Below are 18,835 nucleotides of genomic sequence, written 5' to 3' on the forward strand. Positions count from 1 at the left end.
TGCGTAAATGGATTCAATACCCAAAAAAACTGGGAGAACTCAAATTATGCACTTTAAATAATTTAAAATCAAGTTTTTAAAAATTTCATTCCAATTTTGATTAAAATTAATGAGAAAAAATATTGTGGGCCTTTATTTTATATGAATTTTCTCGTTATTAACAACCATTTAATTTTTATGATTTTCCTAGTTTTTTTATTTTGTTAATTTTAGAAAACTATTTTTCTTATGAAGTTATTGTTTAATGTAATATGCATATGAGATATGCATGCACAATTTTTCTGTGACACGCTCGTATACTCCTTTCAACACACATAGGTGCGCGCACACACACATATATCACAACCAACCCAATATATATATCCTCTCTCACACACACATATACTCCTTTTCACACACACACGTGCACATATGCACGCACACACATACATATATATTGCAACCAACCCAATATATATATCCTCTCTCTCACACACATATACTCCTTTTGACACACACGCCCCTCACACACATATACTCCTTTTGACACACACGCCCCTGCACACACACACAAAGATATTGCAACCAACCCACTATATATATTCTATATATTTTGTCATGTTATGTAAACATTTTTACTTGGTTAGATAACACAAAAATAAATGATAATAATAATAATAACAATAATTATAATTATTATTCAAAACATTTTGACTCTTTTGGAGAATGTCTTTCAAACTAATCACATTATAGTTTTTTGGTCGAGGCTTAAAAACATATAATGTCCTTCATCCTCAAGACAAAGTTGAAAAAAGTAGTCTATCATTATGTTTAAATAGAATAGATGCATCCAATTCAAGAAATGGTGGCTAGGGAAATACAATATTTTAATTAAAAGTAGACAATAGAGAATTGGTAGACGTTATGATAGAGAATTGCATGAAAACCAAATAAATTTTAATACAATGAAATAAAAAAAAAAAAAATAATTATAATAAATAAAGAAGCCATCTTTGAGGCATCTTAACTCTAGATCTACCAAGGGATGAGAAGGACCAAATCTCTTGATATGCAAACCTCTTTTAAGGTGAAATCTCTTGATAATAAATCAGTGAGCTTGGATATCTATATCTATATCTATATCTACATATATATGGATGGAGAGAGGGCATTTTTACATGTTTATGAAGGGGTTTGAAATTATCATGGTTACTAATATGAGTCATCACTATTCTAATTTATATTTTAAAATGGACCTTAATTTATAATTATGTTGATAGTATTTTGAAATGGGGCTTCTAGGATTCTAATTTAAATACCAATAATTTTTATGTGGAATATAAGGTCTTAACTTCGACAAAAAAATTATAAACTATTTTTAGTATACACACAACAAAGGTTGAGACTTCTCTCCAATGTAGTCATGACGTTTTTTCCCTATTAGTTAAATTGATAAACCATTGTATTATAACAAAGGTTATCTATAGATTAAGAATCTCCATGGTGAAGTGCAGATAAATTTCCAAGGTTATGAATCTTGTTCCATGTTTTCTAAATGTATATTTAATTAATTAATTTATTAACACTTTTTTCAGTTAATAATAATTTAACATAAGTTATAATAGTCTAGCTAGTTATAATCTAGCTAATTTTTATGGATTGGTATCATTATGAGTTTATGAGTCACGTAAATTATATAATTGTGCTAGTTTTTTATCATTATGTATATAAACATGTATATTTTGGAGTAGTTTTTCTAGAATTTTAATTTAATTATCAATAATTACTAGGTTGATGGTAGGGACTTTACGTCCATGTAACATTCTAGATTATCTGTAGTGGTTTTCACAAATAAAAGATTAAGTTTTATTTCCAAAGTAGTTATGCCCTTTTTCCTTTTGATTAAGTTGATTAATTGGAAAAAAATTGTCCTTTGAAAAGTGTCATATGAAATGAGTTATGAATTTTTGGGCAAGTGGTATTGATAAGCCCTCATATTCGTCCATGATATTATAGGGTAACGATTTACCGCTTAATATTCTTCATGATAAAGTGGGGTTGAATCTTTATGGTTAAGAATCTTGTTACATGTGATTTTTAGATGTATATATGTTTAATATATTAATTCGATTCATAATTAATACTAATAATAAGAACATTAATACATGGCCCATGAGGAGGCAAGAAACACGGGATGCGACGACTGAAGCGATTAGGGTTTTGCTGCAAGCTGTGACGGCGCAGACTGTGCAGCGCAGGCTCTGCCCTCAAACCAGATCGTATCCCTGGGCGAAAAGTGCAACAGTACAGCACTAGTCCGGCACTATGGAACAGTCGCAGGGGGGGCGTCAGGGCCCTCCCCAATGCAGCACGATCCGGAACACGCTTTCCTGTTTGGTTCGATAAACAGGGAGATTCTGAACAAAGGAAATAAGCCACAGCAAGAGAACAAGAAATCAGGAGGACGACATAGCCACGCTAGCGTCACTCAGGACAAGGGGAAAAGCTCGGAGGAAACGCCAAAGGTAACCTCGACTACCTGTAAACGAGTAGCCATAGAAAGGCCAAGAATAGAACTACCGGGACACCTGATTGATGCTCGAATCGAGTTCATGAGAGATCATGCCATCATAGGGAAGTTCATAGGGTTTTGGCCAACGGAAAGAGCCCTATATGGGTGGATTGCTACCAAATAGAAGTCGAAAGGGGACGTCACTCTGGAACTAGGGCCAAAGGGCTTCTTCACAGTAATTTTCTACTGCATTGAGGACAAACTCAGGGTGCTGGGAATAGGGCCTCATTTCTTCAACGCAGCAGGTCTGTACATGAGAGACTGGATACCAAGATTCAACCTGGATAAGGAGGACCTCACCTGGGCACCAGTTTGGATCCGAATGTATGGGCTTCCAAACGAATACTGGGACGAGGACACACTCAGGAAAATTGGAAATGGATTAGGGGAATACATCAGGACAGCAGAAGAGACCAAAATGCGCAGGTTCATCTCATACGCTCGCATATGTGTATTCATGAGGCTGAATGAAGCATTACCAGAATCGGTAACGCTCTCCCACTGGGATGAAGAATGGATCCAACCCTTGGACTATGAGCATGTGCCCTTCCGCTGCAGGAGATGCCACGCTCTTGGTCACCTATTCCGTGATTGTCCCCTGAATGCCACAGCCGCGTCTCAGGACCCCTCGGTCTCAACCACCCAAGACGGCTTTACTAAAGCCCCTAGCCGAAAGCGCGCGCACAAGAAAACCTCTAATGGGCAAAAGCCCCAGCAAAATGGCACTAGCGGCCAAGCTTCTAAGAATAGTTTTGAAGTCCTAGCTCAGTCCTCTGAAGATCTTCCCCCGATCTCGGATCCCCACCCCTCCCAGCCATCTTCCTCCGCTCCCCCTCCTCCCCCAACCTCCTCCCCCAAACGCCACTCCCTGGAGATCACCCATGACTTCCCCTTCGGAGATAGGAAGGAACAGGCAGAGACAGACAAGGAAATGGATCTGGGTGGAAAGCTGGACCCTCCTTCTAGCTCATTGCTAAATGAGGAAGAGAGCAGTCAGGTGAAACCAATGGAAGAAGAACCTGAGAGCATAGACTTGCATGGCCTGGATATTCTAGAACTGGAACTAGCTTGCAAAACAAAGGCATATGATAGCATAACCGAATCCCAACTCAATAAGCTGGAGGTAGTTATTTCAAGAGCTTATCAGCATCAACAACTAGGGATTCAACCGGGAAGCCAGTGGGATGGAAGCCAACCCCCAAAAGAAACCAAAAAGAGAGGAAGGAAAACAAATCTGCAGAGAACCATCGAGATTGGGAAGCTCCTGCTAGACTCTGGAAGGTATGCGAAATTGACAAAGTATTACAAACCCACTGCAAATAGTGAACTATGAATCTGGTCTCATGGAATTTAAGAGGGCTCAATAGCCCAGGGAAACTAAGAATGCTGAAAAACATGATTAAAATGGAGAAGCCACAAATATGCTTCCTCCAGGAAACCAAATGTAATAGTACTACTTTAGGTAGCATCCTCACAAAGGCTTGGCCAGGTTGCCGCTCAGTTGCAGTAGATGCATCTGGAGCATCAGGGGGGTTAGCTATTGCATGGAATACTCAAGCAATAGACCTCTCAGATTTCCATGCCTCCCACCATCTGATTCAGGCAGCCTTCCACATTTTGGGCACGAATGTTCATGGCAATCTCTCAAATGTGTACTTCCCACAGGACACAGGGAGCAAAATAGCACTTCTAGACACCATAGAGGCACTGAACAACGACAGAAGGCACCCACTCTGGATAATCGGGGGAGACTTTAACATGATCACCAAGCTAGAAGAAAAGAAAGGGGGGAGAAACATGTTGGAACAAGAAACCACCCACTTCAAGAACTTCATCCAAAACGCCTCCCTCATAGATATGCCTTTCTGCAATGGTACGTTCACATGGAGCAACCGCAGAGCTGGAAAACACCAAATCGCTTCCAAACTAGATCGCATCCTTATCTCAGATAATGCGATTCACCTGGGAGGAGACTTTACAGCAGCAATACTTCAGCATACTGGCTCGGACCACTGGCCGATTGCTCTTCAATGGCAACGACCTGGTGATCAAACGCTAAGACCCTTCCGCTTCGAAGGATTCTGGCTCAGGCACCCTAAGTTCAAAGACTTTGTAAAATCCATATGGACCTCCTTCATCCCTCCAAAAGGGTCCAAGATGTACCAATTCCAACAGAAGCTCTGGTACCTTAAAGGCCACTTAAAGCGATAGAACATAGAAACTTTTGGAGATATCCTCAAAGCTCAGCAAGATCTCAATCGGGAATTAACGGACCTCCATCATAAGATAATCACAGAGGGACACACTGAAGGGACCCTGGAACGGGAACGACGCATCCATAGTCAGCTTCAGGACAGGCATAAGCAGGAGGAAGTATACTAGAAGCAAAAATCGCGAATAAGATGGTTGAAGGAAGGAGAGCGCAACACCAAATTCTTCCACAAAACCACCATACAAAGAAGAATGCACAATAACATCCCGTTTATCCAGAAGCAAGGAGGAGAGAAAATAGAAAAGCACGAGGAAATAGAGAAAGAATTACGCAATCACTTCAGTCAGATCCTTCAAGGGCCCGAAGGAGACAGAAGAATAGGAATAGAAAAAATTACCAACAATGTGCCTAGAATCATCAAGGAAGAACACAATGAGCTTCTCCTCCACCCAATAATGCCTCAGGAGGTGGATGAAGCGATGTTCCAGCTCAAAGAAGGAAAGGCACCTAGGCCAGACGGATTTACCCCCACGTTCTTGCATACCTTCTGGGAGCTGATTAAACAAGAGGTCTGGCAAATTGTGGAAGAATCGAGAGCCCTCCACTGGATGCTGCCTTCTCTCAACACAACGTTTATAGCCCTAATCCCTAAGGAGAAGGAAGCTATCACGCCTGACAAATATAGGCCGATTGCACTTTGTAATGTGATATACAAGGTCGTTTCTAAAGTAGTGGCTAATCGGCTGAAGCCTTTGCTACCGTTGCTCATATCTCAGGAACAATCAGGCTATGTGGAGGGCAGACAAATCTTGGAAGGCATTCTCCTCACACATGAGATCATCCACTCCCTCAAACAGTCAAAGCAGGCATGTATGCTTCTTAAACTAGATCTTTCTAAAGCTTTCGATAAACTCAGCTGGATCTTCATGCAGCAAATGTTAAAAGCTTTTGGTTTCAGTTCCATGTGGATCCGCTGGGTCATGAGTCTGATAAAATCCAGTCAGTTCTCCATTCTGGTAAATGGCATCCCTTCAAAGCCCTTCAAACCATCAAGAGGAATCAAGCAAGGGGACCCCCTATCTCCTTTCCTATTCATTCTCATGGCAGAAGGGCTTGGACGTCACATCAAACAAGCTCTTCAATCTCATCAGCTCAAGGGTCTTTCTGTTCATAACTCCCCTGCCACTTCCCATCAGCAATTCGTTGATGATACCATGCTTTTTGGCTACCCTTCAGCCCAGGAAGCCACTCGCCTCAAATCCTTGCTCAATGACTTTGCTCAAGCCTCAGGCACGGATGTAAATTGTGCCAAATCGCAAATTTTCTTTTGTCATACGCCTCCCCCTGTCAAATCAGCCGTCACTCGCATCCTCGGATTCCCTACCGCCTCCCTTCCCTCAAAATACCTTGGCACCCCTCTCACGGCCTCAGCTCTAAAGCATTCCGCTTGGTGCACCCTCATAGAGAAAATGGAATCTCGTCTCAACCTCTGGACTCACAGATCTCTCAACCTAGCCAGTAGGGTTGTGCTCATTAAATCTATCCTTCAGGCAATGCCACTGTACCTATTCTCAATCCTTGCAGCACCCAAATGGGTCCTAAAGAGAATTAGGCAGCTTCAACGCAGCTTTCTCTGGGGAGGGACGGCAACTAATCGGAAATGGGCTTTGGTCAAATGGCCAACAGTATGCCAGCCAAAAGAAAAAGGAGGTATTGGGCTGAGGGACCCGGAGCATAGTAATGCCATCATGAGTGCAAAAATTTGGTGGCACTGGATTACTAATCCGGAAAAGCCTTGGCCAAGAATCTGGACAGCTAAATATGCCAACAACAGACCCCAGGAGGAGCTCATCCGGTTCATCCCCTTGGAAAAAGGCTCGCTCATATGGAACGCGGCCAAACAACACTACCACTTAATACAGCAACACAACTTTTGGGAGGTTAGGAATGGCCAAACAGCAAGATTTTGGACAGATGCATGGAATCAGATGCCAAAGCTCATCCACACCCTCAAATTACCTCTGGATCACATCAGGCAGGAGCAGCAGTAAGAAAAGATCCATTACTACTGGGGGCAAGAGATGGAACATGGATTCAGGAAATGGAAACAAGGAAATCACTCGGCTATCACCACAGACTTGCAGGATACAGGGGTTCTGGAGAAGGAGCTAGATAAAAGAAGAATCCGATATGACGAAGGCACCGACATCTTGAGATGGGGATACCGACGAAAAGGCGACTTCACCACTTCAGAAGCTTACAAGATAATCTGTAACAATAATATCCACTCTGACCCTATATGGAGCAAAATATGGGGTTTTGGCTCATGGCCCAAAATCTCCTACTTCCTGTGGCTAGTCAGTCACAAAAGAATCCTTACCTGGGATAAATTAAGAAGAAGGAATTTCCATGGACCTTCGCTATGCCCCAATTGTTGCCAAAATGAGGAAACGCTTCAACACCTTTTGGATTCCTGCCCTCTAGCTAATCAACTATGGGAAAAAGCGGGCTTCAGGTGTCAAAAAAGATGCAGAACAAAAAACGACATTACTGAATCCCTAAGGCACTGGCCGCAGAACCCTTATAAGAGTGAACTCCTCAATTGCTTGTGGAACCTTCTCCCTGGTCTCATATCCTTGAGTATTTGGAAAGAAAGGAACAAACGGATTTTCAAAAATCAGAGCTCAAGGATTGAAGAGGTATGGACCAAACTATGTGGGAACCTGAATGAGACGCTGATCCTCCACTCCTGGACAATGGAAGATCTTCCCTCTCTTGATAATGAAAAAGGTATACTAAGCAACTGGCAATTGAACATTCCTCAATCCCAACATAGGAACAACATCTCCACAAGCAGCGGTTCAATCAAAGACACCTGGAGTGCCCCACCTAGATATTCTTACAAGCTCAACTTTGATGGAGCCTCCAAAGGTAACCCGGGAAAAGCAGGCTTTGGAGGCATCCTCAGGAATCATGAAGGTACACCCTTGAAGATATTTTTGGGATCCTTGGGCTGGGATACCAATAACTTAGTGGAAATTGAAGGATTGTGGCAAGGACTCCTCCTAGCCGAAAACCTCAATCTGCAGCCCTTGATCGTGGAAGGAGATTCCCAGATTCTTATAAACATGGCCAAGAGATTGCAGAATGGTTCTCAAGCGAAAAAAATCTCAAACAGTTGGAGACTGGCAGCCCGTTTAGAAGCAATTGAACATGCCCTTCGCAGGAACAGGGCAATCTCTTTTTCTCATACAAAAAGAGAAGGCAACAAGGTCGCCGACATTCTCGACAACATAGGGGCAGATAATGAGCATATTCTCCTTACAGGAGCCCAACCATTATCACAGACAATGCTCAAGCCCAGGAATTGGATACGCTGATCCAAAATGACAATGCCCACCCGGATGCAGGTGCCACGGAGAAGAAGGACGGCGCGCCACCTGGTCAGCATGGGCGGCCTCAAGCTTGAACAGGTCATTAACTGCCCTCCGCCGCCCTGGATGGCAAGCGTGAGAGCAAAGGAGCGAGAGGACGGCAATTCATTGCCGAGGCTGTGCTCCATTAATTGTTGCAGAGGGGAGTTATGGCTTACCAGGATCGAGGCAAGCCAGAGCAACATAAGTATGGAAAGAATTGGGAATGTTATGCATCGGATCAGGTTCGAATTGTGGAATTGGGTTTCTGGGCGTCAGGTCTCAGAGCACAAGCTCGAGAACTCCCTCTGGCATTTGAAGGTGGAGATAGGGCATCAAAAGGGGGTGAAGGCGGTCTCACACCCTCATCGGACTTCAAGGAAATCATGCCGCCGAGACAGAGGCTCATTAGCCGTCGAGGCACAGGACGAGGCTGAACTTCACGCCCCCCGGTCGCCAATCCATCTTCAAATTGCTGCCATTGTCTGTGCCACCGGGTGGCTGAAGCAAATCCCATTCAGTCGCATCAATTCACGGACGCCGGATTCAAGAGCTGCCCCGCTACCTGCGTTTGGTACAGCGGTATTCTCCTTCAGCGATGCCCAGGGCAATTCTAACATTCAAGCTCACGTCTCAGTCCTATTCCTAGAGGAAGCGAAAGAGGAGGTTGGGGAGCAACCCAGCGCCCAAATTCATCTTGCTGAAAGCTCCAGAGCAGCTGAGGAAAAGGCAGAGGCACAACCTGAGCCAGGGGTCGCTCCACCATCATCTCAACCAGCGCCCGCTTCAGGCAAGGCCAAGTATGATTGGGGACCTCCCCCAGAAGGCGAGTACTGGGTTTATCCGGAAGACTCGGACGAATAGACGCCGGCTCAACCAAGCTCCTGCCCTCAGACAATGCTCAGGTTTTTTTGTGAATTGTTACTCTTATCACAAATGCTCAATGTATGTCGTGAATGTTTATGTTTGGCTTGACAATTATGTAGTTCTGTGCATGACCATGCCCTTGCGAGGGATTTTGTTGAAAAACTTCCTTTTCTCTCTATTGCCCCTGCGTGGGATAGACAATTTTGCTTTTTCTGGTCTTCAAAGCTCTACAGCCTCTGCGTGGGCTACCAGTCTCAGTCTTGGTCTCAATGGTGTTGTCCCTGCGTGGGTTTTCAGTCACGATGAGGATGCCCCTGCGCGGGTAGTTTTTTATGAATACCATCCATCCAGAGCGCCACCCCTGGCCTTTGGCGACATGTACTCCTGGCTGTAATTGTTCTCTACTGTTACTGTAAATAATAGAAATATCATAGTTTTAACGATAAAAAAAATAAATAATAAGAACATTAAATTAAATTATAATTTAGTTAATTATGCATGTCTACTTCAGAATAGGTCCTTCATAATTCTAATTTAATTTTTATAAATTATTAGTTGGATGTTAAAGATATATCCTCGATGGAATATGCTAGAATATTCATAGTAAAATTCAAGCATCAAGGTTTAAGATTTGTCTGCAAGTTATTCATTCTCTTTTACTTAAGTTATCTCAAATTAACTAAAAAAACAAATGTAATATCAACATGTGTGATATTTGGTATGTGGTATTGTAAGAAAAGTTAATCTCCATGGTAAAGTGAGGGTGAATCTCCTTGGATAAGAATATTGTTAAACTCGGATATTTTTTTAATAATTAATAATAATAATTTAAAATAAAGTTATAATTTAGTTAATTTTAGGAAATTTTTGAATTTGGGAAATTTGAGATGTATAGTGGGGTAAGTGTTTTGGTGCTTATCATGCATTGATCACTCTTGACATTTCCAACCATTTCATTTCTATAGTTTCCATAGTTTTAATGTTTTTATTAACTATAGAAAAAATAGATGTATCATGAAGCTTTTTGATGCTTATCATGGATTGTTACCTATGAGTGTTTACCAGTAATTTAGTTTATATCGTTGTGCTAATTATCAACAACTATTTACTGATTTTATTAATTATAGCAAATTGGGATGTATCATGAAGCCCTGAGAGTTTTGATGCTTATCATGGATTGATGTCTATCATTGCTTACTTGTCATTTAGTTTATATAATTGCACTTATTATAAACAAACTTTTACTTTATATGGATTTGTTTATTTTGTAAAGTTGCACTTGTTATTATTTGTATCTTGTATTTATTTCATGTTTTTATAGATAAAAATATTCTTATTTTTAATCATATGTTTGTTAATTAAATTTAAATATGAAGTTTTGAAAGATTATGTTATTAATACCTATTGCTTATTATTAAAATTTCTTTTAATGTGATATGCATGTTAAAAAATTATGGTACCAAAATATTACTTTCATCCCAATGGTTTTTCTGAGTCGAAATTTCAAGCAAACAAATGTGGAGATAGAACAAAAGAGAAAATTTCCTATTTATTTTTTGGTCTTTATCATACGTCTCATCATCATCCTAATAATGAGCCACACTTGTTGGCTCTCAATATCCACTCAATAAACTCATTGTCATGGCCAGAAAAATTCAATTGAGAGCAACCTCGCATCATGTTTTATTATTACTATCTTTTTATCCCAAGCTTAATGTAATGTACCAGTCCAATTGGAAGACATAGATACCATCATAACACTACGGGCATCATAACACAAGATGGAAGATAATTGATGTTTTAAGCAAACAAATGTGGAGATCGAACAAAAGAGAATATTTCCTATTTATTTTTTGGTCTTTATCATACGTCTCATCATCATCATAATAATGAGCCACACTTGTTGGCTCTCAATATCCACTCAATAAACTCATTGTCATGGCCAGAAAAATTCAAATGAGAGCAACCTCGCATCATGTTTTATTATTACTATTTTTTGATCCCAAGCTTAATGTAATGTACCAGTCCAATTGGAAGACATAGATACCATCATAACACTACGGGCATCATAACACAAGATGGAAGATAATTGATGTTTCAAGCAAACAAATGTGGAGATCGAACAAAAGAGAATATTTCCTATTTATTTTTTGGTCTTTATCATACGTCTCATCATCATCATAATAATGAGCCACACTTGTTGGCTCTCAATATCCACTCAATAAACTCATTGTCATGGCCAGAAAAATTCAAATGAGAGCAACCTCGCATCATGTTTTATTATTACTATTTTTTGATCCCAAGCTTAATGTAATGTACCATTCCAATTGGAAGACATAGATACCATCATAACACTACGGGCATCATAACACAGCAGGGAAGATAATTGATGTTCCAACCACTATGATTGGAAGCAAACCCAAGCCTCACCTTCCCTCCTAACTCTTCCAACACTCCATAATCTTTCCAAGAATGAGATCATATACTAATGACATTAAATCTAGCATAAGGTTATGCATGGGAAAGTGTGCCATGCCATCCATCTATGTAAATTGTGTGTGATTCAATGGGGCGGTTCGCACCCTCTTTCACCTCCACATTTGAATTACATCGTTCATTTACTACCATTAAGGAATATATTAATTCTTTCTATAATTAATAACAATGAGAATTTAAAATAAGGTTATAGTTTAGTTAATTATATATATATGGGAAATATTAAATGTATTGTGGGTTAGTGTTTTGATACTTATCATGGATTGATGTCTATAGGCATTTACCAAGTATTTAATTTTGATAGTAGTCCTAGTTTTTATGATTTTATTAATTTTTGTAATCGAGATATGTCATGAAGTGAGTGTTTTGATGCTTATTATAGATTGATTCTTGTCGGAGTCTACCAACCATTTATTTTAAATGGATGCTCTTGTTATTCGCAACATTTTTATTTTATATAGTTATGAATATTATTATCAATGATTTATTTTATGTGGTTGCACTTATTATTATTTATATTTTATAGATACTTCACATTTTTTAAAATACATATATTCTTATCTTTAATTATGTATTTTCCAATTAAATTTAAACATCAAGTTTTGAAATATTGTGATTACTGGTATGTATCATTACTATTTCAATTTCTTTTACTGTAGTATAAGTGCTATGATTTTTTTCCATTTTTTTTTTTTATATAATTTCATTAACAAAAATAAATTATAATACAACAAATTGAACTGAATGAAATTGTTATTGTGTCTTTAAATTAGATGACACTATGTTTCATTATTACTATTTTCTATCCAATAATTCATGTCTCACACACAGGTCACTATATTTCTCCATACTAGAGTGTAACATAGTAGTTGATTAGTTGATTTTGCCTATAAACCTATTGATTCTTCATCAATTAAATAAAAATTTATTCACAAGATCCTTGAATAACTTCATATAAAGATGAACAAAAGATCCATCTGAACTCCAATTCTATCTTACATTAAAACCAATAAAAAAGAAGTTAAAATGTATGTTTGTTGGTCCATGTCACCTAAATATCCCTAATATAAGACGGATAGCTCTAATACACATGTCTATAGGTAAAAAGGCATTCTAATAAGAGTCTTGTACTTCTAATTAATTTATTGCTTAATTATTCCTATATGAATTATTATTTGAATGAAAATTTTATATTAGATATTATTGGCATTCTAATAAGAGTCTTGTACTTCTAATTAATTTATTGCTTAATTATTCCTATATCAATTATTATTTGAATGAAAATTTTATATTAGATATTATTTTGGGATTCAACTGCGTTAAGTAAGTCATTCTATGTCTACTTCCATGAGATGTAGTAGATGGCCTCTCCCTGGCTCAAACACGCTTAACTGTGGAGTTTTCCCCACAATCAAGTCCACTTAGCTTGCTACCCCATTTGCAAAACCTTAGCAAGTATTGTGCCGCATGAACCACTCAAATAGAGTTCCCTTCACTCTTAATACGAAAATTTTATATCTCAGAATTGTATATAAATTTTAAATATTTATATTAACACCCAAATTATTATAAATTTGGTTCAGAAAGATTAAAAAAAATGACCTGCAATTTTTCTAGGGTTTAAAAAGCCTTAAAATAAAATTTATCAATGCGAATGTGTGTATATATAAATTGAAATAGCATGCTATAAACTATAATTAAATATATTAGAGATTTAATAAATCAATATCGTTATAAGTGAAAGATAGTTATCTCACACTATCATTTTATAAGCACACATATTGGAACGTTGCTTTATTTTCTCATTTACATCTATTAAGTATATATCATAAAATGAACAACTTTATGTTGACTTTGGGGTGGTCAATGACACTAGTTGAGCCAAGTTTTAGGGTTAAGAAGTTTAAAAACTTCTCATCCTACTCTTAGGCACTTAGGAAGTGAGATGTTTCTATCTTACCAGTTAAATCACTACATAAAAAAGAACATATCACAAATTAGATTTGAATTCAAGTGAGCAAGATAACAACTATCTCTTCAACCGCTCAAATTAAACCTAATAGCCAACATATTTTCTATATTTTCAAACTCCCCATCACTCAAACCACACAACAATTTTTACTTCAATAAAACCACAGAAAACAATTTTTACTAAAATTGAAATCTTAAACGATAAACGGCTCCTAAGAAAACCTGAAACCAACCAAAAATTCTATACTTCCGATTTTCTGGGATCTCCATTACTCAAACCACTTAGTCATCGGATTGTTGACTCCGTCTCACTGCCTCGCCTACATAAATGACCTCTTCTCCATTCTACGGACCCCATCCTTCATTCTCGTCCTCCGCCTGCATCGCGCGGTGTCGAACCCCAAGCGTGCAAAAATGCCTGCCGGATGCCAAGACGAGGAATCCGGCCCTTCCAGAATCCATGGAATCGATGCAGAGCAAGAGAATCGCCTCAGGCAATCGTACTGCTCTTTCATCAAACGTCTGGGAGTGGAATTAGGGCTGCCCCAGGTGACCATCGCAACAGCTACCATACTGTGCCACCGATTCTATCTCCGCCAATCTCACAGCAGCAACGACAGATGCACAATCGCAGCCAGCTGCCTGCTCCTCGCCAACAAACTCAGTGATCAGCGAATTAAAATGTTGGACGAACTTACTCTGAAAGCCATCCATGAAAACGGAGATGCAGCCACTGCGAAACTCGAGCAGATGCAACAACTAATATTGAAGGGGGAGCATTTAGTGCTGACAACACTAAACTTCGATCTCGAGATCGAAACCCCTTACAATCACCTCGCCTCTGCCGTCAAAAAGTTCAAAGCTGAACACTGGCATTCTGAGTTTGCACAGGTTGGTTGGAACTTTCTGAATGATGGATTGATGACCACGGTATGTCTCCAGTTCAAACCCCGCCAGGTAGCTGGCGCTGCCTTCTATCTGGCAACCAGGTGCCTCCGAGTCAAGTTGCCATTGGATACAGAGAACCCATGGTTTCTGGAGTTCGATATGTCAATTCCTCAACATGAAGATATTTGCTGTCAATTGCTGGAGTTATATGGGACTTGAACGTTGCACACCCCAAGTCTATGGGACTTGAACTGCTGGTAATACTAGTGCATGCTACAGACCCACAAGTACGATTTCAACGGCCCCCATTGATTCGAGGGGGGGAGATTCACATGCTGCAATCAGTGCTGTTGAATATTTTTAGCCATGACAGATTTGGAAGAATTTAGTGATTACAGAAAATGCTTTTTCATTCCCCTGGCATGAATGGCAACATTTTCTGAAATGATAGTGTTATATTAATTGGAACCTTGTTTGACTGTGATGCTGTTATATTAATTGGAACCTTGTTTGACTATTTATGTTTTGGCTAAGTAGAAAGCCGTAGCTATTAACTATGTTTGAATCATAAATATATTTGAAAAATAATCTTCAGGGCTTTGATTTAGCTGTCATCTAAATAGTTTATTTTTTTTTTTTGAAAATCATGAAAATTGAGTAAAATTTTGATATTTTTTTGAAAATCATGAAAATTGAGTAAACTTTTCATAATTTTTTGCAGGTAGTTTTGTAAATCCAGATTAAAGTTGTTAAATTTCAAGATTCTAGGTACTCTAAAATTTTTTGATAATACTGAACATGTTTTTATTTTCAAGAAGTTAACACTTATTTTACCAGATTTGTTGAAATTTTTTTTTTGCCTAATTTAAGCTGCTAAAGAATTGCTCAATAAACTTGTCTTTTGATTTATATGAAATAGCAAAAATTTCAACTAAAAAAAAATTTATTATTTTTTTAAACCGTGATGAAGTAGTTTAATTCATTCTTTCTTTCAATATTTATAAATTGTTTATTGTAAAAGTGGTTAAGTACTTTAATTCATTCTTTCTTTCAATATTCATAAATGGTTTATTTTAAACCTGGTTATGTAATTTGACCTCGTTCTTTCCTTCAATATTCATAAATTCTTCCATATTCGTAAATTATTTCCAGAAATTGATCATTCGTAAATTATTTCCGGAAATTGTAAAAATGATGAATTGTGTACACCATGTTTAAAAATAGAAATTGAATTAAATTTAGTCGCGTAGATATTGATAATGAAAACTTGATATTGGCTATTTATTGGTCTTCTGATTGTTTTATGGTTATCAAGTTCTTTTCCCAAGGTTATTTTCTTTTTATAGAGGAAATATATTCTAAAAATGTGTGATTTTTTAATTTATATTATATTATTTGTTTTTTTAATATAATTATTAATTATTTGTTTATGATATATATATATATATATATATATATATATATATATATATATATATATATAAAACTGATATAATATTTTTTTAATTAATTAAAAGAGTAATTCAAATTTTATAATATATATTAAAATTTATTTGTATTTATATATTGTGATTCAAGTATAGTTTTGAACCAAAAAAAAGCAGTTTGATGGTGATTTATATAGAAAAATAGTGTAATGAAAATATTTCGAGGACAACTATAAATATAATTTAGTGACTTTATTATGGCCTTTATTCTTAATATATATTAGTGCTTTTTCAATATTTATTATTTTTTTAAACTATGTTAAAGGTCTTTCAAGCTTTTTCTACAGAAGACTTATAGATATAGACAAAATTTACTTTCCATAGAAAAATCATTGTTAACGAATATTTGTGACAGAACAAATACCATTTTTGATTGACTTTTGCATCCATGTTTACCACTTTACTCATTAAATTTAAATTTTTGCAGTATATTTGTTCATTTTCAACATATGATAGAAGTTAATAGTAGAGAAAGCTTCCTGATTTAATCAATAGTACTTAGCAACTTGCAAACTTTAGGAAAATATCCATGAACAAGGTGATGGATAACCAACTACTAATCTACCAATAGCACCAAAATATTAATGTTTTATTTTGTGGCTAGATGGAAGCCTTTGCATATTCCATATCTCTCTGCCCCATAATTTGTCCAATTTCTTAACCCCAACTATATTCAATTTTAATGTTTTCATAAAATTAGCTAACCCAAACTATATTAAATTTTAATTTTTTCCCTTAAAATTTAAATATCAATCCACACTTCTACTACTCTATTATAAATATCTTTTTCATAATAATTTGATAAAATGATTTTTTAACCTTTCATAAAAATTAATTTATTAATAAATTTTATTAAAAATCCAATTAAAATTAAAAAATGTGTAATGGTGATTTGATTTCCAAAACACCATAGCTATTTTCCCATTTATAAATATTTGTTTTCTAGTTATTTATAATTTAGTGAATATCTTGCCAAGCTCCACTCCGTGACCATTTTCATATTGGTAAAAAATGATCCGACGATCTTCATAATGGTAAAGAACGATGGCCGTATTAATTGAAATAGGGAATTTGGTGTAATTTTTTGGAATTATAGTTTGAAATTTTCAAAAAAATATTTATTAATTAAAATTTTAATTTAATACTTTTTTATTATTTTTTAATAACCAAATATTTTTTTCCTTGAGAATGTAATATATAAAGTAATAATTAATCACAAATGTGTTATAAAAATTAAAATTAAAAATAAAATTATTTATATATATAAAATAAATTTGGTTTAAAAACAGAATAAAAATAGATATATATATTTTTTAAATCAAATTTTAATATTAAAAAATATGTAAAAACACAATTTCAAATTTGAAAAATATTTCAAAATAAATTAAGAATAAAAATGTATTTTTTTAGTTTGTGACAACTAGAATAGTTTCATTAAAATTTTAACATAATTTTAAATCCAAAACTTTATAATGGAAAATTCTATTATTTATTCAACCTAACTAACATTTCCCCATCTTATATATATATACTTATGCAATAATTACTATCACTCCATAAGCCTTATGCCATCAAAACCTTTTCTATTTTTAGGTTGTTACCATTGGAGGATATTAAGTTATATCCACCAATATGTACATTGTTACATTATATTTAATGTTTTTTTGTGTGATGTATAAGTATTCTTAATATAATGCCTTAAAATTTAAGGTATAAGCTATGGTTGATGTTTCTATAAGGACCCACTCTTTGTCAACTAACCTATACATATATTAACTACTAGTTGTATCTTCGTTCTCATCCCAAGGAAAAATTTACCAATTATGTAACAACGTTGAAGACCATAAAGGTGACCTATCCTTCTCTCCAACTCTCTTTAGTATTGAGGTGAATTACAGCCGAAGGGTTAGAGTCCAAGCCATAAATCTCTATAATGGTATTTAAAAGACGTAAAATTCAAACTGCTTACTCTTGAGAACTGTGTCCCAAAGTGTGATGCCAGAGATTTACAATTCACACATGACAAGAAATTATGCTATGCAAACATACTTTTATCATAGATCTTAGAGGGAAAAGTAAATTCACATGAACACCAAATTCCCCCATGCTAGACATCATAATAAAGAACAACATTTTGCAAGTAAGAATTAAGTGTTCATGGATGTACATGACATCGTTCGAGCCATGAGTGCATCAACGAGTCATGAGTACATCAACGAGCCTTGCAAGTCTTACAGTCAACACATTCATAAACACTTAAAATCTTGCAACGTGCATAATCTAACAAGATTCATTACTTTTCAAAAAACCAAATGGATAAGCTATTTATACTTATCTCTTCAGCCAGTAATAGGCCAACTACAATGTAGTCGTTCTTGCAATTGTCCATCATGTAGCCATATCCAATGTTTGAGGGAATTTTCAATCAAGGAGTTTCACACGAATTTTCAATCAACGAGTTTCACACACAATTATTAGTTGCATACTCGAGAGAGGGAGTTCAATATCTAGTATATTTCACAAGTTCTCTCTAGTAATGAGAACCAAAGTGACTCACTTACTCACTAATTTAAAATACAGGGCTTCACCCAAGGTGGGATGCGTTATGTCTAAGTTCCAAGGGGAATTTGTTTTGGTTGTTTCAGAGGTACCTTTTCATGAAAAGCATCAAAAGATTTTGTATTCCACTTTTAAGGTAGTTTTACAACCTCGCAAGAAGCACCACACTGATTCAAAATTCCATATCCTATTTGTTGAACAACTAAGTAAAAAGCACAAGGTTGTTTCACACCCTCATGGAAAGCACCATAGTGATTCACTTCCTCCACGTCGCTCCCCAGTAATCCTCTAGGCTTTGATACACAATCTAATGGCCTATGTACAAGAGACCTAGGGAATATCACCCTAGCTTTTAAGCACTACCTTTGAGAAAATACAATCTAATTTAGTC

The 18,835-nt window shown here is 36.6% G+C and overlaps 1 protein-coding gene and 1 pseudogene across 1 annotated transcript; both read left to right on the forward strand.

The window, feature by feature from the left end:
• The first annotated feature begins 3,955 nt into the window (after positions 1 to 3,955).
• Positions 3,956 to 4,762, forward strand: LOC149239948 (uncharacterized). The gene has a single exon (XM_089370013.1). It carries the CDS (start codon positions 3,956 to 3,958, stop codon positions 4,760 to 4,762), a length of 807 nt encoding a protein of 268 aa, XP_089226139.1.
• Positions 4,763 to 13,924: 9,162 nt separating this feature from the next.
• LOC149239949 (cyclin-T1-5 pseudogene) lies at positions 13,925 to 14,617 on the forward strand (annotated as a pseudogene).
• Positions 14,618 to 18,835: the final 4,218 nt, after the last annotated feature.

Source organism: Pinus tabuliformis, chromosome 8 (genome assembly GCF_031772625.1).
Source record: "Pinus tabuliformis cultivar Carrire ecotype Pingquan chromosome 8, CPIR1, whole genome shotgun sequence".
Lineage (NCBI taxonomy): Eukaryota > Viridiplantae > Streptophyta > Pinopsida > Pinales > Pinaceae > Pinus > Pinus tabuliformis.

Excerpts from the sequence above, each read along its gene's own strand:
- LOC149239948 (XM_089370013.1), top strand. The coding sequence starts at position 3,956 with ATGGAGAAGCCACAAATATGCTTCCTCCAGGAAACCAAATGTAATAGT.